At 39.8% G+C, this 27,974-nt stretch overlaps 1 protein-coding gene across 9 annotated transcripts in view; it reads left to right on the forward strand.

The window, feature by feature from the left end:
* The window catches only part of KHDRBS2 (KH RNA binding domain containing, signal transduction associated 2), a 255,902-nt gene that overhangs the window by 147,341 nt on the left and 80,587 nt on the right, over nt 1-27,974 (forward strand). For all 9 annotated transcript variants that reach the window (XM_072142213.1, XM_072142212.1, XM_072142214.1 and 6 more), the window contains exon 4: nt 19,993-20,139. In XM_072142213.1, coding sequence (XP_071998314.1) covers nt 19,993-20,139 — 147 coding nt within the window. The remainder of the gene's footprint in view (nt 1-19,992; nt 20,140-27,974) is intronic.

Genomic DNA, 27,974 nt, shown 5'->3' on the forward strand with positions numbered 1-27,974 from the left:
GTTTATTTCTATTTATAAATGCAGCGCAGCATCCTGCCCGATACATGAAGAGGCTTTTTTGCCTCTTGATGTATCCTGCTGCGAATATGCAGCTGCAGGGCAATCACACGCTGGCGCAAGAGCGCCAGTGTATGATAAATGTCCTCCTATGTATATATTCTAAAGGTCAGAATAACAATGTAAATAATATAATTGTAAAAGAACACTGATTAAAATTAGAGAACACATTCAAATACCAAGTCATTGGTGTTACTCTTGCACCTAGTGCTATTTTTTTCCAAGTTATTGGTGTTACTCTTGCACCTAGTGCTATTTTTTTAAAAAGACATCTACCATCAGTTTTACTGATGGTAGATATGTCCTACTAACCAGTTCCTGGGGAACTATTCTCCTCAGGACTTTTATTATAACTCTCTATGCTGAGATTTCAGCAATATAGAGTTATGAAAATTATGCTAATCAGTGACTCATCCTTTAAAATATAGGCGTTCCCCTACTTAAGAATACCCGACTTACAGACGACCCCTAGTTACAAACGGACCTCTGGATATTAGTAATTTACTGTATTTTAGCCTTAGGCTACAATAAACAGCTTAAACAGTTTTCAAAGTTGTCTGCAATAAAGTTTTATTGTCAAAGGGGTGACCCTATCAGTCAAGGCAAGAGAAGTTGGTTGTTCCACTTGATTTCTAGAATATTGCATCTTTACAGCACCACAAACTCATTCAAGCCCCCAAGAAGGCAGTTGGCCCTTGAAAGACAAATAGAATGGAGGATAGTATAATACAGAAAATCTCCATGGGTAATCTTCTCAACACTACAGTTGGAATTGCTTGACAATTTAGCATTGAACAGTGTATGGATCTGTATCAATATACAGTGTCTCGACATTTAAGAGTATTTGGACACAAATACCACTCTGCAGTGACCAAATGTCTCATTAGCAGAAAGAATTAAAAGGCTAGACTTTCCTTTGCTGAGGAGCATATTTTGTGGACAGAGAAGTGGTCCACACTTCATTTTAGTTAGTAAAAAGTTACATTTATTTAGATCTGTTGGTAAACATTATGGTTGTCAAACAAACTGGGAAAAGACTAAAACCAAAGTGTGTAAAGCTGTTAGTGAAAGGTTTTGGAGAAAGTATCACAGTTTGGGGAATGTTTTCTGCAGGAGGAGTTGGACCTCTGGTACAGCTACATAGCAACATGCCATTTCATTCTTGTGTTCTTCACTCAATCAGTCAGCAATTTTCATGCAGTACAATGCCCGCTGTCACACAGCAAAACAGGTAAAGCATTTCCTTGGAATAGAAAACATTGAAACAATGCAAAGCGCTGTACACTTTCTACTGCTTGGGGACTGTTGTAGCCTTCAGCCTTTCAAATTTGATTACAGGCGGTCCCCTACTTAAGAACACTAGACTTACATACGACCCCTAGTTAAAACGGACCTCTGGATATTGGTAATTTATTGTACTTTAGTCCTAGGCTACAATGATCAGCTGTAACAGTCATCACAGGTGTCTGTAATAAAGCTTTAGTGTTAATATTGATTCTTATGACAACCCAACATTTTTAAAATCCAATTGTCACAGAGACCAAAAAAGTTCTGGCTTGGATTACAATGATAAAATATGCAGTTCCGACTTACATACAAACTCAACTTCAGAACAAACCTACAGACCCTATCTTGTATGTAACCCGGGGACTGCCTGTATAATCTTTCTCTGTGCTACAATCTGTTTTCTAATTAGGATCATTACATTTTTGGCAAAAAGTTTATATGTTGATATACTTCAGTAATTTTGTAAAAGACTGTTCTAGTGGTATGGTCTACTCCTATCAAAGGATGATCACATTATATCTGAAAAAAATAAAGTGAACATACTTAGTTCATGAATTATGATCTCCAGTGTATGTGCGTGTATGTTTACATATAAATATATGTGTGTATATATATATATATATATATATATATATATATATATATGCAATCAAAACACTATTCTTTAATCTAATATGCTATCTAATAACCTAGATTAAGTTATAGCATACATTTTAAGTGATATATGTAGAATTAAAATTTTTGAGATGCTGATGAGGTCTGTAGCTGTGTATATATATTTTTTAACTGCTGAATTTTATATAATTGAAACCTTTTCAATTTTCAAGCTTCTTCATATTCAAATATTTATAGCATATATTTACATTTCTTCATATTTTTTAATTATAAGCTGATTAAGACTCATGAGGTAAGTGATAAATTATATTAATTGTCTTTAATGAGAAGATGCTATGAATTTTTCCTGACATTAAGGAAGTTACATTTGCATTGCGTTAATTTTCTTGTTTACAATATTTAGAACAGGATAGAAATAGGGTACACTAGAGAACGTAATAAACGTGATAATACTATATGTATAATTCTACTGTTTTTAATTAATGCGCAGTAAGTTACCTACTAGTCTACTTCTGTAATCTGTAATTTTGTGATTAGTTATGGCTAGTAGCCCTGCTGGATGTATTCAGCCTATTATACCTTACCAAGGCATTTAGCTATATAACTCTCCTGCGCATAAGCTCTGTCTCTGAACCTTTGGTTTTTTCATGTATTGTGGTCAAGATATTTCTTTAGATCCATAAAATCTATGTAATAATGTATAGTATACAAGTACTTCTAGTACTTCTCTACAAGCTCTTATGAGGATGTGACAAGTAACAAGTGGCAGAAAGAAAAATGGAACCAGAAGATAAACATCATGCAATGAAAAAATGTATATCAGTGCATGTATTATCTTATCTAGGGCTAGAATATTTCTCTTCCTGCCTAAATATAATGCATTGACTATTGTCATGTAAAATGTCATGTTTTGTGGAACCAGTTGATATTTTCATTGTTTTGAGTGACTCTACAACCTTTTCATGACTTAATGTTGCTTATCTTTCACAATTTATAAAAGTATTCTTTATTTTTAATTAGATTGGGTAGTTTTGGTAGTTTTAAATACAAGAATACCAAATATGTATATTTTTTATTTTTGTATTATTTTTAAAATGTATCCTAGTGAAAAGGGTTGATTTACATTCACCAATTGCTCTTACAGAATACAGCTTGAATACAGCTCTGATTGCCGAATGCCACCTTCACCAACATAATGATCCCGTTTGGGCTGCTATTGGAACCAAGAATGATTATAGGCATTGCCAAATGCTCTGGTTAAATAGCCAAACCTTTGTCTAATCCATAATCCACACAAGTTGTTGCTGAACTATAAGAAATTTGCTTGCCTAAATTTCTTAGCCGTACAGTTAATTTTTCAGAATTAGAGTAAAAGGGTCCTCTCTAGGGCACATATGAAGTTTTTCTGCTGGGTTCCTATTGACTGCCAGTGACTGACTTTGAGTAGATTAACTTATTATTAAAAATTTATTTTTTTACATTGCCTTGTTAAGATCACAGTATTTTATTTTTGTAATTAATAATCAGGGTTGCGGGATTGTTTTTTTGCAATACAAGTTTACTTAAGAAACTACAAGTATACTTTAGATTGTGTCCTTTTGGAGCCTGTTACTTACGGTATTGCCTTAACTTTATAAATTGAGAAGATTAAAAAAGACATCAATTCTGCTATTTTACTTTTTAAATTTTGCACAGTTCCCCTTACATTATGTTAACGATATTCAGTAAGGCATTTCCTTTCCTACAATACCTAATTTTGCAATCGAAAAACTATTCCTAAGAAAATTATTTGTTTTTACATCTTCATCTTCCAATAATCTAATAACCTACTCATTTATAGACATACATTTATATGTGTAATGTATAGGAAATTTTTTTCTATGAATCTGTAGGTCTGTAGCAGTGTATATTCATATATCCAAATAGCAAAAAAGACAAAAAGTGCGGCACTCACCCAAGGTGAGGGAGGTGTAGCAAGGCATGGACCATTTCACACACTTCACGGCTAGACGAAGCGCAATAGTGCGCAAAATGGTCCGTCACCGCAGGTTATGCTTTGCTAAATCTCCCTGTCCTATGAATTTCACTAAATAAAGAAGAAATTTTTGGGTGAGTTCAGCACTTGCCCTTATTTGGATATGCATGCTTTAGCCGGCTGAGCACTACCCGTGAACTTCATTTGCACCCGGATTATGCAATGGTGCCTTTGCCATCATTGTTCATTATAGCACAAGTCTGGTAGTGCTGGTTCTCCATTTGGATTGGTGTGAACACCATCCCATGAACTTTGCTGTTGGATGTATATTCATATATATTTAAATTACATTTGAACTATATATAATTGAAATCCTGGTCGGTTTCTAAGGTTTTTTTTACATTATTATATCACAGTCGACAATTCAGTATTTGCATTTTTTTGCATTTGTCTTCTCTTATTTTGCAAGTTTTTTCCAATCTCTTTCATCATTATTTATTTATTATATCATCTAATGCACATTAATTTTAAAGTAAATTCCTCCTCCTCAATAAAAGTATATCCAAATCAAATTTGATATACAAGCAGTCCCTGGGTTATACAAAAATTAGGTTTGTTCTGAAAGGGGTATTCTCACTTTGGCAAATTAATGTTATTGTTTGCATGATGAAGAATTACACGATTTTCCATGATACTTTCTGTATTCCTCACAGTTTTCTACATCTCTGTTCGCTGTCATTCTATAGAAAGCTCCTATGTTTATTTCCAGTGAACAGAAATCTGACCATGGTCACACAGGTCCACGACTCGTTATATCACACAGCTCTGATTACTCTCTTTAATACTAATAACCCTTGCACCTGTGTCACCATGGTCAGATTTCTGTCCACTGGAAATAATCATAGAAGCTTTTTATAGAATGACAGCAAGCAGAGATCTAGAAAACCATGAAGAATTTATACAGAAAATACATTGGAAATTTGTATAACTTTTCATTATTCAAACAATGTCAATTACTTGCTGAAATGGGAATACACCTTTAAGTTTAATTTGTATGTAAGTCAGAAAACAGGTATATTTTGTGAGACAATTTTTTTTGTCCCTGTGACAATTGGATTTTCAAATTTGGGATTGTTCTGGTATCAAAAATCAAGCACTCTTGATCATTTCAGTACTTTACCAACATCCAGAAGCGTTAGTGTCCTTAAGTTGTTAATTGTCTTTAAGCTGGGTACTGCATGGGTAATGGGTATTGGTTTAGTTCCTTTTGCATAGACCCCCTTATCTTTCAGGTTTGAACGTCTTTACAAATTATACCACTACTAGAGATGAGCGAACATACTCGTCCGAGCTTGATGCTCGTTCGAGCATTAGCGTACTCGAAACTGCTCGTTGCTCGGACGAATACTTCGCCCGCTCGAGAAAATGGCAGCTCCCGCCGTTTTGCTTTTTGGCGGCCAGAAACAGAGCCAATCACAAGCCAGGAGACTCTGCACTCCACCCAGCATGACGTGGTACCCTTACACGTCGATAGCAGTGGTTGGCTGGCCAGATCAGGTGACCCTGGGATAGACTAGCCGCTGCCCGCGCTGCTCGGATCATTCTGTGTCTGGATGCCGCTAGGGAGAGAGCTGCTGCTGGTCAGGGAAAGCGTTAGGGTGTTCTATTAGAATAGTGTTAGGCATGAGTGATTCAACAAGAACCCAACAGCCCTTCTTAGGGCTACAATAACGTTATACTTTTTTTTTTTTGTTTGCTTGTGGCTGGGCTTGCTGGCACTAGTAGTGCAGCTAGTACCATATTGTGAGGAATTTGCAGGGGGACTTGCTACCGTTGTGTTTAGCTCTTAGTGACACACATATCCACCTCAAACACCAAAGTGGGAAAATTTATTAGGGGTTTGATTTCAATTAGGCACAGTCTGCCATTTACTTTTTATTTTACGTTTATTTTTTCATAACTCAGCGTCATCTCATCAGTGTGCTTTCATACTTGGCTAGAAAATAGCCATAGAAGAATCCAAGCGGCTTACTTACGCCTACAGTAGCGTTATATATATTTGATTTCTGGTTGATCTGCTGGTGGCTGTCCTTGCTGCAGTGCATCTACTAGCAAATTGTGAGCAATTTGTAGTGAGAGTTGCGACCGCTGTGTTTTGCGCTTAGTGACGCACATATCCATCGCAAAGACCGAAGTGGGAAAATTTATTAGGGGTTGGATTTCAATTAGGCACAGTCTGCCATTTCCTTTTTTATTTTACGTTTATTTTTTTAATAACTCAGCGTCATCTCATCTGGCATAGCAGTGTGCTTTCATACTTGGCTAGAAAATAGCCATAGGAGAATCCAAACGGCTTACTTACGCCTACAGTAGCGTTATATATATTTGATTTCTGGTTGATCTGCTGGTGGCTGTCCTTGCTGCAGTGCATCTACTAGCAAATTGTGAGCAATTTGTAGTGAGAGTTGCGACCGCTGTGTTTTGCGCTTAGTGACGCACATATCCATCGCAAAGACCGAAGTGGGAAAATTTATTAGGGGTTGGATTTCAATTAGGCACAGTCTGCCATTTCCTTTTTTATTTTACGTTTATTTTTTTAATAACTCAGCGTCATCTCATCTGGCATAGCAGTGTGCTTTCATACTTGGCTAGAAAATAGCCATAGGAGAATCCAAACGGCTTACTTACGCCTACAGTAGCGTTATATATATTTGATTTCTGGTTGATCTGCTGGTGGCTGTCCTTGCTGCAGTGCATCTACTAGCAAATTGTGAGCAATTTGTAGTGAGAGTTGCGACAGCTGTGTTTTGCGCTTAGTGACGCACATATCCATCGCAAAGACCGAAGTGGGAAAATTTATTAGGGGTTGGATTTCAATTAGGCACAGTCTGCCATTTCCTTTTTTATTTTACGTTTATTTTTTTAATAACTCAGCGTCATCTCGTCTGGCATAGCAGTGTGCTTTCATACATGGCTAGAAAATAGCCATAGGAGAATCCAAACGGCTTACTTACGCCTACAGAAGTGTTATATATATTTGATTTCTGGTTGATCTGCTGGTGGCTGTCCTTGCTGCAGTGCATATACTAGCAAATTGTGAGCAATTTGTAGTGAGACTTGCGACCGCTGTGTTTTGCGCTTAGTGACGCACATATCCATCGCAAAGACCGAAGTGGGAAAATTTATTAGGGGTTGGATTTCAATTAGGCACAGTCTGCCATTTCCTTTTTTATTTTACGTTTATTTTTTTAATAACTCAGCGTCATCTCATCTGGCATAGCAGTGTGCTTTCATACTTGGCTAGAAAATAGCCATAGCAATAGGATAGCATCGTTTGGTTTTAAAAACTAAAAAACACAAAAAAAAACAAAAAACACAAAAAAAAGTTAAAAAAAAATTAAAGTTATAACTCTCATTTTCAAAATGTTTAACCCGAGGGCTAGGGGTAGAGGACGAGGGCGGGGACGTGGGCGTCCAACTACTGCAGGGGTCAGAGGCCGTGGTCCTGGGCGGGGTGAGACACCACCTGCTTATGAGGGAGCAGGGGAACGCCGCAGAGCTACACTCCCTAGGTTCATGTCTGAAGTTACTGGGACTCGTGGTAGAGCACTGTTGAGGCCAGAACAGTGCGAACAGGTGATGTCGTGGATTGCCGACAATGCTTCGAGCAATTTGTCCACCAGTCAGTCTTCCACGCAGTCCACCCATGTCACCGAAATCGGCACTCCTCCAGCTCCTGCACCTCAGCCTCCTCCCCCCCAGTCTGCCCCCTCCCAGGAAAATTTGGCATTTGAACCGGCATACTCTGAGGAACTGTTTTCTGGACCCTTCCCACAGTCACAAACCACTTGTCCGGTTGCTGCTGAGCAATTTTCCGATGCCCAGGTTTTCCACCAGTCGCAGTCTGTGGGTGATGATGACCTTCTTGACGTAGTGGAAGAAGTGTGTAAAGAGGTGTCCGACGATGAGGAGACACGGTTGTCAGACAGTGGGGAAGTTGTTGTCAGGGCAGGAAGTCCGAGGGGGGAGCAGACTGAGGGATCGGACGATGATGAGGTGACAGACCCAAGCTGGGTTGATAGGCCGGGTGAACACAGTGCTTCTGAGACGGAGGAGAGTCCTCGACCAGAACAGGTTGGAAGAGGCAGTGGTGGGGCCAGACGGAGAGGCAGGGCCAGACCTGGTGCATCAGGGCCAAATGTGTCAACTAGTGAAGCTCCCGTGGCGAGGGCTCCTGCGGCGAGGGCTAGATTTTCAGAAGTCTGGAGGTTCTTTAAGGAAACACCGGATGACCGACGGACTGTGGTGTGCAACATTTGCCAAACCAGGATCAGCAGGGGTTCCACCACTAATAGCTTAACTACCACCAGTAGGCATATGCGCAGGCATATGAATGCTAAACACCCCACTCAGTGGCAACAAGCCCGTTCACCTCCGGCCGTGCACACCACTGCTCCTTCCCCTGTGTCAGCTGATAGTCAGCCCCCTGCCCAGGACCCTGGCACAAAAACCCCATCGTCGCCTCCACGATCCTCCACAGCATCCACCAGCGTTCAGCTCTCCATACCCCAGACGCTGGAGCGGAAACGCAAATATAGTGCAACCCACCCGCACGCCCAAGCCCTTAATGTCCACATCTCCAGATTGCTCAGCCTGGAGATGCTGCCCTATAGGCTAGTAGAGACCGAGGCCTTTCGCAACCTCATGGCGGCGGCCGCCCCTCGGTATTCGGTCCCCAGCCGCCACTACTTTTCCCGATGTGCCGTCCCAGCCCTGCACCAGCACGTGTCAGACAACATCATCCGTGCCCTGACCAACGCCGTTTCTGACAAGGTCCACCTGACCACGGACACGTGGACGAGTGCTGCCGGGCAGGGCCACTATATATCGCTGACGGCACATTGGGTTAACTTGGTGGAGGCTGGGACCGAGTCTGACCCTGCGGCTGGTCATATACTGCCGACGCCAAGGATTGCGGGGCCTACCTCGGTCCAGGTGTTTCAGGCCTACTATGCCTCCTCCTCCTCCCACCCCTCCTCCACCTCCTCCTCCGAACTACCAACCGTGGGCATGGCGCCATCAGTCGGTAGCTCTAGGCACAGCAGCAGTGCCGTCGCTAAGCGACAGCAGGCGGTGCTCAAACTGCTGAGCCTAGGCGATAAAAGGCACACCGCCCAAGAACTATTACAGGGCATCACGGCGCAGACTGATCTGTGGCTGGCACCGCTGAACCTGAAGCCAGGCATGGTTGTGTGTGACAACGGCCGTAACCTGGTGGCGGCTCTGCAACTCGGCAGACTGACACATGTGCCATGCCTGGCCCATGTGTTAAATCTGATAGTTCAGCGTTTCCTCAAGACATACCCCAATCTGTCTGATTTGCTCACGAAGGTGCGCCGCATCTGTGCGCATTTCAGGAAGTCCAGCACAGATGCTGCCACTCTCAGGGCAGCGCAGCGCCGCCTCCAACTGCCCGCTCACCGACTGTTGTGCGACGTGCCCACGAGGTGGAATTCAACACTGACCATGTTATCCAGAGTTTACCAGCAGCGCCGAGCGATTGTAGACTGCCAGATGTCAACTTCCACCAGAACTGGTAGTCAGGTCAGTCAGCTTCCTCAAGTCTACAATGAGGAGTGGACGTGGATGCCTGATATCTGTCAGGTGCTGAGTAACTTTGAGGAGTCAACACAGATGGTCAGTGGCGATGCCGCCATTATCAGCCTCACCATCCCGCTGCTTGGCCTGTTGAAAAAATCTCTGATCAGCATGAAGTCGGAAGCTTTGCGCTCGTCACAAGAGACGGGGGAAGAAGATTCCCTTGTTGATAGCCAAAGCACCCTTAGGTCTGTTTCTCAGCGCATATCGGAGGAGGTGGAGGTGGAGGAGGATGAGGAGGAAGAGGAGGAGAATGTTGGCGAGACACAAGAGGGGACCATTGTTGAGTCCTTCACTGTTCAGCGTGTATGGGCAGAAGAAGAGGAGTTGGAGGAGTTGGAGGAGGAGGAAATGGACAGTCAGGCCAGTGAGGGGAGTGAATTCTTACGCGTTGGTACTCTGGCGCATATGGCAGATTTCATGCTAGGCTGCCTATCCCGTGACCCTCGCGTTCAAAGAATTTATTCCAGCACCGATTACTGGGTGTTCACTCTCCTGGACCCACGGTACAAGCAAAATCTTTCCACTCTCATCCCTGGAGAGGAAAGGAGTGTGAGAATGCATGAATACCAGCAGGCCCTGGTGCACAAGCTGAAACAGTATTTCCCTTCTGACAGCGCTAGCGGCAGAGTGCGTAGTTCTGCGGGACAAGTAGCGAGGGAGAGTAGGCGAGCAGGCAGCTTGTCCAGCACTGGCAAGGGTACGCTTTACAAGGCTTTTGCCAGCTTTATGTCACCCCAGCAAGACACTGTCACCTGTCCCCAGTCTCGGCAGAGTAGGGCTGATCTTTACAGAAAGATGGTGAGGGAGTACGTAGCTGACCATACCATCGTCCTAAATGATCACACAGCTCCCTACAACTACTGGGTTTCAAAGCTGGACATGTGGCACGAACTGGCGCTGTACGCCTTGGAGGTTCTTGCCTGCCCTGCCGCTAGCGTCTTGTCCGAGCGGGTTTTCAGTGCAGCTGGTGGCATCATCACCGATAAGCGTACACGCCTGTCGACTGACAGCGCTGACAGGCTGACGCTTATTAAGATGAATAAAGCCTGGATTTCTCATAATTTCCAATCTCCACCAGGTGAAGGAAGCTCAACCTGAATAATTTATCCACTCCTCCTCCTCCTCATTTTCCTCCTTCTCCTCCTCTTTGTACAGTAAAGCAGAGGAAACTGGCTATTTTTTGACAGGGCCCACTGGCTCTAGCTATAGTACTTTATGCATTTAATTTTTCTGGAGGGCCACCGACCCGGTCCTCTGTTTTAAACAATTTTTGGGAGTGCCACATACAGGCACTCAATCTATTCCATTTTTCTGGAGGGCCACCTACCTGCTCCTCTGGTTTGAAAACTTTTTTGGACTGCCACATACAGGCACTCAATCTATTTCATTTTTCTGGAGGGCCACCTACCTGCTCCTCTGGTTTGAAAACTTTTTTGGACTGCCACATACAGGCACTCAATCAATTCCATTTTTCTGGAGGGCCACCTACCTGCTCCTCTGGTTTGAAAACTTTTTTGGACTGCCACATACAGGCACTATCCAAATTAAATTGTCTCCATAGCAGCCTCCACACGTTGTCTCCATTGCTACCTTTAAAAGTCGTCCATATAGCTGCCTCCATACATCGTCCCTTTATCAAACGAGGTGTGTCAGGCAGAAATTTGGGTTGTTTTCATGGATTCCACATCAAAGTTGTTAACTTTGTCGCCACCCAGCTGTGTTATCCACAAAATATACTGGCAAACTTTTATCATTTACCAATATTATTTCAGCGCTTCTTGCGCTTCTGTTTACATTCCCCTCACCCGCCATATCCTAAACTTATAAGAACGCTACTACACTTGATCTTATACAAAAGGTTCTTAGAAGTGCTGTTTGGGGAGTAGCCTAGAGACACGGGCTTGGATTGGCGAAAGCTCGCCTGGCAGCGGAGCGCCAGCTCCATGCCAAGATCCAACTAACATAGTTTTAACTGCAGCACCTTTAATCTACTACTAGTTCACTGCCTCCATACATGGTCCCCTTATCAAACGAGCTTTGTCAGGCAGAATTTTGGGTTGTTTTCATGGCTTCCACAACAAACTTGTTAACTTTGTCGCCACCCTGCTGTGTTATACACAAAATATACTGGCAAACTTTTATCATTTACCAATATTATTTCAGCGCTTCTTGCGCATCTGTTTCCATTCCCCTCACCCGCCATATCCTAAACTTATAAGAACGCTATTACACTTGATCTTATACAAAAGGTTCTTAGAAGTGCTGTTTGGGGAGTAGCCTAGAGACAGGGGCTTGGATTGGCGAAAGCTCGCCTGGCAGCGGAGCGCCAGCTCCATGCCAAGATCCAACTAACATAGTTTTAACTGCAGCACCTTTAATCTACTACTAGTTCACTGCCTCCATACATGGTCCCCTTATCAAACGAGCTGTGTCAGGCAGAATTTTGGGTTGTTTTCATGGCTTCCATGTTAACTTTGTCGCCACCCTGCTGTGTAATCCACAAAATATACTGGCAAACTTTTATCATGTACCGATATTATTTGAGCGCTTCTTGCTCACCTCCTTTGGTTCCTCTCTGCCACCCATTGGTTTGAAGCCTGAGTCCATTTAGGGTATGTCGCCATGCCACTCTCTAGCCTGCCGCTGCTGCCGCTGCCTCTGCATGAAGTCCCCTATAGTGTCAGGGTCAATTATTGGATGTTTTAGATGCTATCTAGCTTCATTCTGTCACTCTGTCATGGCCATGCTGTTGCCCATAATTTTGGCATAATGGTGCGATTAAGCAGCCTCAGAGGCATCCATGCATGCTGCCCCTGCTGTTTCCTGTCCATTTCTGTGGTGTTTCCATCCTTTTCTGAGGTTCCCAGGTGTTTGGCCAAGCTTCCCTGTGCAGAGCCTTGGTCCCCTTGAAAAATGCTCGAGTCTCCCATTGACTTCAATGATGCTCGTTATTCGAGACGAGCACTAGAGCATCGGGAAAAGTTCGTCTCGAATAACGAGTACCCGAGCATTTTAGTGCTCGCTCATCTCTAACCACTACCCTTCACTCAGCAGGGTCACTCTTATACCATTAAAAGGGATGGGTTTTGTCTGGGACCACCAACATATCAGTCATGTTATATGTCACATATAGTGTTTAATTTATAGAAATAAAAATCTGTGTAGTTTGATAGTATAGTATGGTAAATGGTCTACTTTTCAATGGTGCTCATTTTGAAATAAAATGAGCGGAAGTTGATAGGGCCATTGATTTTCTTTCAAGCTGCATGTCATACAGCTAAATAATAGCAAACAAACTTATAATGCAAAACCTAACCACTGACCTTGGATTATTCTTAATGTGCTGGTCTGGTCATTGAATATATGATTTACAAGTTGAATTTTTACTTGCTAACCACACAAGATCAATATGATACAGATGTTCAATCCGGCTGCTTACTGAACATGATTTACTGAAGTAGATGCATTTTCATGATGGTAGCCATTACATTTATATATAGGAATTTTCCAGGCAGTGCAAAAAATAGAAACTACATTTGAAGACATTTATATGGATAACATTAGTTGATTTGAGGCTTATTACTATTGTACTATTTTTGTCAGGTTCTAAATTTACATCTGTACTAACAGTACACTCAATAGGGAAGGCAGTTGGTTAAATAGGCCCCTGAAGGAAAAATAAGGCAATGTAGCAACAACATTTAAATATCAAACAGATTATAAAAACAACGAAGATATACCATATGAACCCAACATTGTATATAGACAGGATACATTAAGCAGCATTTTTATAGCCAGGCATCTAGGTCAGAGCTGGTTTTCTCTCGTTTACCTTACCAATTCAGATGTTTTGCTGCACCTAATGATATTCATCATTTGCATGTTGTTCATTTAAGCGCAAAAACGCAAAACACTCCAGCCCGAAGGTGGCGTAAACTGAGAAGTAAGCACTGAGCCCCTTTGCAGAACAGCTCATTTCTAGCAGCAAAGCTCAGCCAGACACTAGAACAGATAATACAGACATTGGATACACTGCAGACACCGCAGACACTAGAACAGATAATACAGACATTAGATGCTCTACAGACAGGAGCTGCAGACTCTATTTACAGTTCATCACCTTCTATTTACAAAACATTCTGCAGAATCCTGAGCTCAGAGAGAAGTTTGCAGAATTTTGCAAATAGTACAGACATGTGTTCCCCGTGTAGCAGGATGATTACACTGGTGTCCGAGGGGGATACTCTGCAGAATTACAGGGGTGCAGCAGGGGGATCAGCACTGGGGGATCCCCTCTAGGAGAAGCCACTGCTGAGGAGGTAACTGGGTGCAGGGTGTCCCAGACCTGGATGCTGCTGTGAGTGTTATCTTCATTCTGGGATGTGGCAGAAGCAGAGAGGAGCTTGTAGCAGGATTACATGTAAGTGACCGTATCTAAACTGAGTTAAAATAAAGTAATAAATAAGAGGCAGAAAATTAACTTATCATAGATGGTTGTAGCTTGTGATAATTCTGGCAAAACAGTGCACCAGAATTTAGGCGCAGCTACTACACTTAGGTGCACAAAAGTGATAAATGTGGCCCATTGTTTGATAAATGGTGTTGTATTCAATATTATGTGGATGGGCCAGTATATTTGTGCCTCTTTGCTGGCAATTCCTCTTCTTTCCATGAGCAACATGGAAAGAAGAGGAAGCCAAGACTGCTTTTGGATCTGGCCAAAGCTCCACATAGGAGCCTTGGGTCCAAACATCGATGGAACTCTTACATTGACTTAAACATTATGACAGATAGACCAGCAATGTTGGTAGTCAGCAGTCAACCTATGGCAGCAGTTATAGTTTGCCGAGCCTAACTAAACTATGTGCTGGCAACAGCATTAAGTAACCTACATGGTGGTCTGCTCGCATGATTTCATCATGTGAGGAGTGGTAGGTTTCCTTTAAAAATTTCCTTTAAGTTATTTTCCAGCTTGTGGGGTTGAAGTGTCTACAAAAATATGTGGTTAGTAAGAGAAATGTAAAATGAGAATATAATCTTCATGCTTCTGACACAAAGGTAATCAGAGAGGGCAGAGTAGGCAGGAAGACAGATATAAGTCCTTCAGGGGGCATATAATAGCCAGTTCCCCAGAGCCCGACCCAGCACTTGTGTATCATTTTAATAATATAAATAATTAATTGCTTCCTAAATTACAGCTCCAAAGATACTTACCCTATCCTTGCTGTGGGTTGTCTGACGATAATGCTTTCTGCCACGATTCACAAAGATTGTGCGCCGGATATCCTGAATGTGTCGCTTCCCCACTCAGGTCCACGGAGTTAACCTTCTTCTTCCCCGTGTATGTAAGTGCATGTCTTGTTTTGGTTATTGGTTATTATTTTTTTGGTCCCCTACATTATATTCTAACTTATAAATTAGTCAACTCAGACTTCCCCAACCTGATTGGAGACTGATCAGCCGCGCTCAGAGTGCCCAAGGCAAAGACACCAGCAAACAAAACACAGAAAAGGCATAAAACTGCAGGCTCCTGGGTCTTCTAAAATCCAATTCTTTATTGACATGAGTAGAAAATATGCTGTAACATTACGATACACAGAGATGTGGACATATACACTCACCGGCCACTTTATTAGGTACACCTGTCCAACTGCTCGTTAACACTTAATTTCTAATCAGCCAATCACATGGCGGCAACTCAGTGCATTTAGGCATGAAGACATGGTCAAGACAATCTCCTGCAGTTCAAACCGAGCATCAGTATGGGGAAGAAAGGTGATTTGAATGCCTTTGAACGTGGCATGGTTGTTGGTGCCAGAAGGGCTGGTCTGAGTATTTCAGAAACTGCTGATCTACTGGGATTTTCACAGACAACCTTCTCTAGGGTTTACAGAGAATGGTCTGAAAAAGAAAAAACATCCAGTGAGCGGCAGTTCTGTGGGCGGAAATGCAATGTTGATGTCAGAGGTCAGAGGAGAATGGGCAGACTGGTTCGAGCTGATAGAAAGGCAACAGTGACTCAAATCGCCACCCGTTACAACCAAGGTAGGCAGAAGAGCATCTCTGAACGCACAGTACGTCGAACTTTGAGGCAGATGGGCTACAGCAGCAGAAGACCACATCGGGTACCACTCCTTTCAGCTAAGAACAGGAAACTGAGGCTACAATTTGCACAAGCTCATCGAAATTGGACAGTAGAAGATTGGAAAAACGTTGCCTGGTCTGATGAGTCTCGATTTCTGCTGCGACATTCGGATGGTAGGGTCAGAATTTGGCGTCAACAACATGAAAGCATGGATCCATCTTGCCTTGTATCAACGGTTCAGGCTGGTGGTGGTGGTGTCATGGTGTGGGGAATATTTTCTTGGCACTCTTTGGGCTCCTTGGTACCAATTGAGCATCGTTGCAACGCCACAGCCTACCTCATTATTGTTGCTGACCATGTCCATCCCTTTATGACCACAATGTACCCAACATCTGATGGCTACTTTCAGCAGGATAATGCGCCATGTCATAAAGCTGGAATCATCTCAGACTGGTTTCTTGAACATGACAATGAGGTCACTGTACTCAAATGGCCTCCACAGTCACCAGATCTCAATCCAATAGAGCATCTTTGGGATGTGGTGGAACGGGAGATTCGCATCATGGATGTGCACCCGACAAATCTGCGGCAACTGTGTGATGCCATCATGTCAGTATGGACCAAAATCTCTGAGGAATGCTTCCAGCACCTTGTTGAATCTATGCCACGAAGAATTGAGGCAGTTGGGAAGGCAAAAGGGGGTCCAACCCGTTACTAGCATGGTGTACCTAACAAAGTGGCCGGTGAGTGTATATACAATAAGATCCTTGTGATGTACAGCTAAAGTTGGGTTTACACTTTAGAAATGACTGTAGTATATTAAAGCAGTATCAAAATAATACATTTATATAAGAGCTTGTTTTTCTCCTCCCACTACAACCATGTGAGAATGATTGGGAGTTGTATTTAAAAGATTTCAGATAAAAAATCATGCTAGATCAGGACTAAGGCTCTCAGCCAAAACGCAGGCCCAGGAGCCTGTGCTGGAGTTTTTTGCTTTTTCTGTTTACATTATATTCTAAACCAACTAAATCTCAATGAAGGATTAATATCAGTGGCTGATCTAGCATAATTATTGCTGGTAGTCTAGAAGGGTGTGTTACCTGCTCTCAACTATTTGCTCCGACATTACTGAAGAACCAAATGAATTTCATAAAAGTAGAATCACTGCCTTCTACCTGCTGCAACTACTTGTTAAAATCCTTTGTTGGTATTTACAGTTTCCCAGCTAAATTGTTTTTTAATTTTACTATGCAAGTAACAATACATCTTTTAATGTTCTTGTTGGTTTTCTGTTATAAATCATATTGCTTTCTATGAACATTCCAGTAAAATGTTTCAATTGTTTTCCATTCCTGTGGTTCATCACAATTCCTTCCTTTATTTTATACCATTGAAGTTTTTACGTTACATCTTTGCTGATTATGGGTGACGTACATATGGCGTACATGCATCTGCCTATATACGTCCCCCATACAGCAGTGTGAATGTAGCCTTACTGTGTATAAAAGGTGTTTTCTGTTAATCACTACACAATAAAAGCAGCTGTACTTCCACATCCATTCTCTGTTCTTTAAATGGGAGGGCAACTCTATTACATACATATTATATGTGCCTTTACTGCCTTAATAATATTCCCTGAATGTTCATCAAGTGATTCAGCATTCCTGCTACCTACTTTAGTGTTGTCTGCAAACTCTCTGTGGATCTTTGTTTACATGTCTAAGCATTGATGAATATCGGGGGCCTGCAGCAGGAGATTATGAGTCATCCTGCTCTCCCAGACTGTAAGAGACAGACTGTGAGAAAAAAAAGTCACAGTGGAGCTCCCTATTAGGACGGACTGAAGGAGTGAGAAACATACAGTTGTGTATATATGCAGAGGGCAGCAAGGTGAGAACAGGGAAAGGCTGAAGCTCTCAAAGGAGGCAAAGGTACATATACATGAAGCAACCAATGAAACACATTGGGGGTCATTTACTAAGGGCCGGATTCGCGTTTTCCCGACGTGTTACCCGAATATTTCCCATTCGCGACAATTTCCCCTGAATTGCCCCGGGATTTTGGCGCGCGAACGGATTGTGGCGCATTGTGCTGACATGCACGCGACGGAAATCGGGGGGCGTGGCCAAACGAAAACCTGACGGATTCGGAAAAACCGCCGCATTTTAAAAAAAAAAAGTGTCGCGGAGATTGCACTTACCTTCACTAGGAATAGGCCGGTGAACTTGAGTGCGTTCCGATGCTCTTCAGCGCAGCAGCGCCACCTGGTGGACGTCGGAGGAACTGCCTTAATGAATCCCGGCCGGACCCGAATCCACCGCAGATTGCGATCGCGAATGAACAGGGTAAGTAAATCTGCCCCAGTGGGACAGATTTATCAAGCTGTCTGAAAGTCAGAATATTTCTAGTTGTCCATAGCAACTAATCACAGCTCCCCTTTAAAATATTAATGAGCACTGGTAAAATGAAAGCTGAGCTGTAGTTGGTTGCCATGGGCAACTAAAATTATTCTGACTTTCAAACAGCTTACTAATGATAAGAAATAACTACTCTATTGACTTATCATTATTGTATTTTATTTTTTTCATTACTCTACAGGTTGAACATGCAATAAACTAATGTATTACAGTGTATATATTGGGTTCATCCTCAGATAAACAAAAACAGAAATAGTGTAACCCTTTAGATGTTATAGTCTGTACTCAACATAGCATCTAAGTATCTTTAAATGTTGTCTGATCACAATTACAGTATGGCTGCTGGGCTGGCGCTGTGATTACATGGATTTAACTTCTGTCTGTTCTGTATGTGTATACACTTGTCTATAGCAGTTTGTGGTGTCTCCTATGAATCATATCTAAAATGTGAATTGCACAAATGTCTTATAGCTAATAGTAACCATAAAGAAGTTTTGACAACATTTTTTCATAAAAAAAACAACTCTTTTCTCGTTAAACTACTTTTCTAATATGAATATAACTGAATTTTGATTTCAAACATGTCTGCAACAACTCTGCCACATATTAATATACTCTATGATTTAGATATTTACAATTTAAAGCAAGCTATTGTATTAAAAATCTCCATATATATATATAGATTATAGAAGTCAAAGCCGTGGCCAGGTATGCAATGTATATATAGATATAGTGTTACTAATTTTTTTCTAAAATGTAATCGTTTCAAGGCTTAATAAAATGTACAGAGGTTGAAGGTTACATATGAGTGAGCAGTTTTGTGAAACCCCATTGTTTTTATGTGTGCTATGTTGTTATAAAAGTGGCAAATGTATTTATATGTCTGTAAATTTTATAATAAATAGGTACATGCAAAGAAAGTCAACATCTTGAAATTTTTGGTCATAATTTTTTACATAATATCTATTATATAAACTATTATTGACTAATAAGGCCCTCAGAATACCACCATATAATGTCCAAATAAAATGTAGCCCCAATAAAACAACTTAATAATACTTTTCCACATAGTGCTGTTAGGAAGCATTCACACAAATGTATGAAAATGGCCGTTTGCTACTTGTGCTTTTTTTTACTGGTTACATACAGCTACATTCATTTCAATGGACAATATGTCTAACATTGCTGTAGTTTACACCGTACCATATCATATACAGTACAAGCAATTTAAAAATATAGAGCATGTCCTATTTTATCCCATATTTCAGTTCTATATGCCCTTAGAAATCTACGGTGACATATGAATATGGATTAAATACGTGCTCCATATGGATGAAAAACTTTCATGTGAATGCAGCCTAATAATCTAAACAACTTTGGGGGAGATTCCTTTTTTTTCTTAGTACACAAAAGTCTCAGATTTTAGAGAAGTTGGAAATTTGTGGATTTTTTTTGTGACTTTTCCATATTTGCATAACAACTTGTGTTGCACAGCTTTTGGATGGATTTACTTTATTTATCTAATAAATCCAGCTGTTTCGATGCAATTTTGAAAAAGTAGCAGAAAAATGCTCCAAAATTTGAGACTTTTTTTGTACCAAGAAGTTGTAACAAGAAGTTTTAATAAAAACCCTGACACATATGTTGGAGAATTATATTGTCAAATAATAACTAGAATAAAACTAATATTTATCCATTACAAACGTACCTTAGAGAAAATTAAAACTGACATTCTTATTAGTCTTAAGACTATTGGTTTTCTTTAGACAAATATTACTTTGAGGCTTTCCATTTACTTCCGACAACATTCTATTCTCAACTGGTTCTTATATGACTATGCCCTTTTGTTGTAAATCAATGAAAATAAGAGATCTCATTTATTTAAATGCCAGGAAGAAGAATTAAGAAAGAGTGGAGAGGCAAAATATGCACACTTGAGTGATGAACTCCACGTATTAATTGAAGTATTTGCTCCACCGGGAGAAGCATATTCACGTATGAGTCATGCCCTAGAAGAGATTAAAAAATTTCTTGTTCCGGTAAGTGACAGATATTTGTCAGGTTAATAATTTTAGAAATTCATATCACTATAACTTATCTTTGGCAGCACAGTGATAAAATTCTTGTTACATTTTTATTATACTTTTATGTAATCATGTTAGGAATCTCATATACATATTTTATATGTATGTATGTGGGTGTATATGTTTTATGTATCATGATAAAGCATTATTTTGTGCCTAACATTTTATATTTTCATTAATTTAACAGAAAAAGCCAAGAATTCTAAAACTTTTATTTTAACCCTTATCCAGTTGCAATTTGTCCTATTGCTTTTAATATGGAAACTGATATCAATAAATAAACTGAGGTACAATAATACAGTTGTTTGAGTCAAATAGAATGATCTTTAATTTGCCTTCATATTATTATATTTAATTATGCTAACAAAACATCAGCATGTATTCCGACATTTGTTTTACATTTCATACCATGTAGTGGATATTGTATAATAGTCCTTAAAAAGTTATGGAAGTAAAAAATATTATGAATGTCATAAAAGCTTCATTAAACTATCTAAACCCTTTATAAATGTGGTTCACGGCAACCATAATTTTGTATGTTAAATTTTAAGGCTTGTAGCCTTAGAGAATATACAATTCTGAAGAGATTTACTTTACCAAGTTTCTTATAGATAAGCATACTTAGTTATTGTATGTTCTGTGTGATTTACCAGTGTGAGTTGTCTGTGCAAATGAGGTGCCTACGGCCTTTTTAGTATAAGTAAATTGTAGGTAGCGGCAGCTTAAGTGGGTGCTGAGAGCGCCTGGGAGTAGATTTAGCATAAATATGCCATCGTGGATACTTGGGTGGGATTTATGTTGTAAATTGGGAGGCACCCTAGAGTATGTGTACCCTGGGACTTTACTCATGAGTGGGGGTTTATCACACTATAAGTGCTGTATTAAGTGCTGTATAAAAACCTTTATTACACATGACAGCAGCTTAAGTGGGTGCTGAGCAAGTTTTACTTAAGTATGGTTTTGTCTGGCGTTTTTTGCACCAAAAAATGTTTTGCAAATTTTAGACAATTTTAAATGATAAATGTGACATTTATGACTTGTGATAAAAATGACATTTGCGATATTTAGCACATTTGGAATATAAGATAAATGTGTCTTACAAAAAACAAATGTCTGGTGGACATTGCAAAATGTCCCCAAAAAGATGCAAAAATTTTAATGCGCCAAAAAATGTATCAAAAAAGACAGGAAGAAAAATAAAGATAAATGACCATCTAGGATGACTAAAAAAGTATTTTAAAAAACTTAACTAAATTAAATGAACAATAAAAGTTCAAATCAACCCTTCCCTAAAGCAGAAATTAAAAGAAATAAACTTAATCATAAACGTGTTAGATTCCCAAATGACAAAATGACAATTTTTGCTATTTTGCCAAACATAAAAAATGCAATAAAAAGTGCAGTGTACAGTCTCTAAATTGGTGTCAGAAATTTATATCTTACACAGGTCTGTTTGCAATTTTTTTTGTACAAAAGATTTACATTTTTTTTAAATGTATTAAAACACATAAATATGTTATCTTTGTGATTGTAGTGACCCAAAGAATTGTGGTGTGTCATTTAGAGCTCACAGTGAAAGATAAAAAATCAGAGCCCAGGAGACAAATTTTGCAAATGTGTTTTTTGGTCACTTTCACTGCATTCCATTTTTTTCCAGCTAACCGGTATATTGAATGAGATATTATATACTGACACTAGTAAGTACAATTTGTTGCAAAAAAATAAGCCCTCATAGAGCTCCATAAACTGAAAAATAGAAAAGTTATGGCATTTGAAAAGAAAAAAGCAAAAATTTAAATGCAAAATGGAAATGGCCATCAGTGATTATATTATATGTTCTTGATTTCACTGTTTTACGGTGGCGGCCGCTTGCTTCTCTATGAAGAGGGGAGGAGTGAGCAGCGGTTATTCCTCCTTTCTCTTGCGTATGGCTGTATGCCGTAGCCTGGATGAGAATATGTTCATCTGCATGCACCCTTAGGTGTTCAGTAAATGTACAGCTAGTTTCCATCCACGGGATATGAGACAAACAAGAGGGAAAACTACTAAAGATTGCCACAGGCTACTGAAAACAACTGCATATGATATGTAAAAAAAAAATCAATGAAATCAATGACCTAATGGCAAACTCACCTTCTCTGAACCTTCATTCCAGTGGTTCCGGTTCCCTTTGCTTCTGTTTTAGCCTGACCTGAATTGTTGGGGCTTGAAGGGACGCTGCTTATGCACAATAATTGGTACATGCCATTTGTGACCAGTGAGGGAGACGCACTGCTGTCCACCTGGCTTGTGAAGGGAATGGGAACAGCATTTTAAAATTTGCACTTATAGCCTAGCTTGACAATGTGATTTTTGAAAAATATCTTTAACCAAAAAACTAAGATTGGTCAAACAATAATTTTCCCCTTTGGGAAGAATGAGTAACATGTTATGGGGGGCTTAAATGCATTAGTGAATTTCCAGTCCTTTATGGTTTCTATTTCTGTGCTGTTAATGATAATTATACATAAATCAAAAGTTCTGCACATTTAGGAAAGGTTTATTTTATTTTCCTTTTATAGCATGAAGAAGTGATTAGAAATACAAGATTCATGTTGTTGATGTCTTTGCACAGAGTATTTTTCTACTGTGATTGCAGCATTTGCTTTTAGCATTCTGAACAAATTTCTTTGTAACATGAAACTAAGTGAGAAACATTATTCACTGCTCTGTTGGAAAGACTCCAAAGATGGCTTGCTGAAAAATAATCTTCCTTGCCCTTCAGTCTTTTATTCAGGGCAGTAAGATCACCCTTGTTCTGACATTTTACTGTGAGTAATTGGTGCTTGTAGAATTTATTGTTTCTTCCCTCTATTATTTTGGTCAGCTGCAAGCCGGGGTACATTGAGATGTGGCTTGTTGCGTGATTTAAGCATAGTTCACATTTTAACTCTAGGGATGGAGGTTGAGAAGTTAAATTTCAATAGATGCTCCAGAGAGAACATACCATTGCATATAATAAGTTAGCATGCATCAGAGAAGCATCTCCAACACGGTCTGACAGGCTGGAGAGTGGCTCACTTCAAACAGTCATATCTCTGGAACGGTTGTACCTAGAAACACAATTCAGGTGCCCAATTAAAGAGAAAATCAACTCTTTAATATCATATAAGGCTTGTGTTAAAAAGAACCAGAGATAGCTACTGCTAAGGTTGCAGAAATTAAGATGTGTATTTAAAAATAACATTTTTATTGCAACTTTAACAGTGGATATCTGCAGTGCTGTTTAACCTAGAAATGCACAAATTACCAGATTTGTGTATCATAATTACCAGATTTGTGTACAACGGTTCAGGAAATATGATCGTTTAAAAGGGGGCACTGTGTGTATGTGTGTATATACATGGTATGTGTATGGGGCATGTGCAAATAGGACATATATAGCTGTATTGCAGTCTTGAAGGGGTTAATGGATGAATAATGGTCAGATATTTTACGTTTCTGTTAATAAAGAATCAAATTATAACCTATGTACAGTATGGGACAAATAGTCACACACTGTACAATGTGACAAAGATGAAAAAAACTAATATCACAAATGATACTCTATGATTTTTATTACATTTTTTAAGATTAAAATGTTAAAGCCAGAAAATAAGCAATGTGTAATCTAGCCTGCCTCTCCCAACTTCCATGCCCCCTCCTTGCAATACCAGTAGCCCTATATGAGCTCCTTAAGCTCTTGACATATAATATGCCATTTCTGCATTTCTGTATTGATCCCTGCTGAAGCCATTGATTGACTGCAGGAGTAACCTGCCCTGAATATAACATTATAAAGTATTGAACCCTTCCAATGGTTTCTACAGGACTTAAAACGATGCACTATAACAGTGTCAATTTAAGGACATGGTCAGAAGTCCGAGCCATAGATCATATAATGGCATATTTGATACCTAACACTGGCACCTGAATCTGACACCTGACAATGACACTGTCATCTGACTCCAACGCCTAACACCGACACTGACTCAGACACCAACAAATGACTTGGACCCCTGACTTGGACCCCTGACTTGGACCCCTGACTTGGACCCCTGACTTGGACCCCTGACTTGGACCCCTGACTTGGACACCTGACTTGGACACCTGAGACTGACACCTGAGACTGACACCTGAGACTCAACTCACAACTCCGTGTCATAGGCTTGTGTAAAGCATACACTGCTATACTTCCTGCCTAGCAAACATGCTCAAAAACCTGTGTATGTGTCCCTCATCCTCTGTTATTCCTCTGGGTAATGGTAATAGGTAATACTTTTTTTTCAAGCAAATAACTTGACTTGTTCTGAGGACTATACCTTCTATACCTCTATATAGGCTTAGTCCATGGAAAGAAGAAGAAAACACACTGTCCACTCACTCAGTCACGCTCGTTAACCTCCGAAATCTGTGTCCATATGGTGGTGCACACTGCCAAATCCCGACTTGACGATCCAGTGTACAAACAAACCACGGCTTGTGGCACTCAAAGAATATCCACAGGAATATAACCATAAAATCATCCTTTATTAATTGCTACAGGTACATACAGATGAATAAAATATACAGATCACTGCATTTCGACGCTATTTACCTTATCTTAGTCATGATCCTATTCCTACCAGCACATGTATAATATATAAATATACATATAGATAGATAGATTGATAGATAGTGTAACTTACCAAAGCTGTTGAGCCCACGGGCAGTGTGCAAAAGTAAATGCCAGAAATCTGTCAATCGTATTGACGTTGCGGCATAAACTGACAAAACATGGAAATCATAAACTTCCGCATCATGTGAACTAGTCGCATGGCTACTGTCATGTGACCACTTACGAACAAGGAGAGACACACACCCTCTTCCTCCTTCGGAATAGCGACGGATATTAAAAAGGCATGATAACAATATAACCATAGGTAAATAGAATGATATAAAAACACATTGTTATATAGAACCAATCATAACAATAAACTGCATGGAAAAATATATGAAATATTACATCTAAAATGTTACATAATGGACCAAATGGAATTCATTTAAGAATATATACTTGAATAGCAGCAAACATCCCATACATCTGGATCCAGTTTCCTCCCACACTCCAAAAAATACTGGTAGGTTGATTAGATTGTGAGCGCCATTGGGACAGGGACTGATTTGGCAAAGCTCTGTGCAGCGCTGTGTAATCTGTGTGTGCTATATAAATAAAGAATTATTATTATTATATAGTAGAGGTGGTGCTGCTAGCTGTAAAATCGGTGTGTCATGTGGGTAAAAATTGAAAACTAAAAATACGAAAATTGCTGAGCACTCACCACAGCTGGTTGAAAAGGTGGAAATGTCATTTATTATCTTATAAAAAGATCCAAATAGAAATGGTTAGATAAAATACATAAACACTATATAAAATACAAATAAAATTATACAAATCATGCGATAAAATGAACTTTTAGATATGACAGTTACACTTGGCATGGATCATATAGATCAATAATAGCTATATTTCAGGTCGGGCCTCAGGTATATAGTCACAAAAGGACCCTAGTGACTTAATACCTATGGTCGTATTGTATCCTGGGGATAATCGAAAATGCTGGGAATCATACATATTCTTATATGTATATTTGTTAGTGACTCCGATGGAAATGTAATTGTCCTCTCCAGATAATGATGAAGATTGTAGGGACACTTAGAATACTATTGAAATTACATTGTTCATGAGAGGATGGCACGATACATATAAAAATCCCAAATTGTCATGGGACCAAAATCAATTTTGTGACTTGTAAATGACGGTTACTCACAACCAGTCATCTTAGGGACCTGAAGGCAAAGTTGTCATCAGAAATATTTCATACCCCAACTGCAGGGTGTCCCGATGTGTGCTGAGTCAGTATGGGGAATATCGCTGACCTCAGCGTCCCGAGATCTTCTCTGCGCATGCGTGCTTCCCTTCAATGAATCACAAAGATGATGGAGTGCTCCTCTCTATAGCCATAGATTTCCAGAGTGTCCCCCAGCAAACCGAACTTTGGTGAGCTGGATATACTACTTGGCAATCCCCAGGTACTTCACTAGACACGTTTCAGAGCCAGACGTTTCAGGAGCTGACTGGATATAGCCTCAAACCCTGCTTATATATGGAAAAATTTTCTAAAGCCCAGCTTGGATTGAATCCTCAGATCATAAAAATATTTTTGTCATTCACTGAAAAACAGTTAGTATTATCTTCTTAAGCCTAGATATAAACATTTTGGGACTATGCCAAGTTTATATGATAAAAATAAATACATATACATGGTTCTTATAATATCATCATGATATGTAGATACCATTATTATACAATTGAAAATAAAATTAGAATTATACTAAATATGTACAATAAAATTAGATACGTATATATACCTATTATAATGCCATCATAATATATAGTCACTCTCAGTCTACAACAGATAACAGGAAATCTTATTCAAACTCAGATATAATGATTTGAGAGATATATTATAATATGTATAATGAGAATAAATCAGTGTGTATAGTCTTTGTTAGCAACACCAAAGAATATATACACCAAGTATATGACAGATGATAAATATATTGAAATAGGAGGGGGAGATGGGTTGGGTGCAGTGGGCATAGGTGTGCTGGAAATACAGCCTGGGCTGAAACGTAGCACTTTTGGAATAAAGTAATTTTGTTTTTGTCACTATTTTTGGTGTGACACCGTTTTTGATTAATTGAATTACAGGACATAACAAACCCAATGTTAGAGCACCCACTTTTACTCAACTGGTGCAGCTGAATTCTTTATATCTTTATAGAGTAGATGAGGGATAGAAGATGGTTTGAAAGATGGATAGATAGATAATAGATAGATAGAAGATATATAGATAAATAGACTAAAAGCTAGGTAGATGAATGGGTAATAGACAGATATATAGATAGGAAATAGACAAAATATAGGAGATGGATAAAAAGAAAGATAGATTATAGATAGATATGTATATAGATAGACAGGAAGTAGATGATAAACATCTTCACCTGGGTATTCAACCAAGGGGTATTAACCTCTATCCACACCAGGACGTACTATAACGCGCGGGTTGTATGGAGAGATCTTACAGGCTGAGGCCTCCCCATACACAGCGGGTTTCAGCTGTATAATACAGCTGACAACCGCCTGTTACTGCCGCAGTCGGTGCTGGCACCCCACCGTGGCACCTAACTCACTATCCCATGAGTGCCGCCATCTTGTATGGCCGATCGCCATTCCCCGTAATGTCATTGATCGGTTGCCATGGCAGCCTACAGTCGCATTGAGACTTGTAGGCTTGCCATGTGTATTGATATAAATTGATAATACATCAGCACATACCGCTTAAAATATATTAAAACCTAATAAAACCTATATAAATTTGGTATCCCTGTGATCATAACGACCCAAAGAATAAAGAAAAAATGTCATTTGGAGCACAGAATAAAACTTGTAAAAACAAAGCCCGCAGGGAACCGCCACAAATATGTTTTTTTCACTGCACTTTTTTTCTTCGGCTTTCCAGTACATTTTATTCAACTAAAATTGCACCACTAAAAAGTACAATTTGGCTCTAACACATCTTTCTAAACATAAAAATAAAAATGTAATTGCTTTTGGAAAGAGCGCAGTAAAAAAAACTGAAACACAAAAACCAAAAAGGGCTGACTCTAATCGTTAAAAGAACAATACATCGTCTGCCCACAAAAGTTCAAATATGGGGGTCTCTTTA

Source organism: Engystomops pustulosus, chromosome 3 (genome assembly GCF_040894005.1).
Source record: "Engystomops pustulosus chromosome 3, aEngPut4.maternal, whole genome shotgun sequence".
NCBI lineage: Eukaryota > Metazoa > Chordata > Amphibia > Anura > Leptodactylidae > Engystomops > Engystomops pustulosus.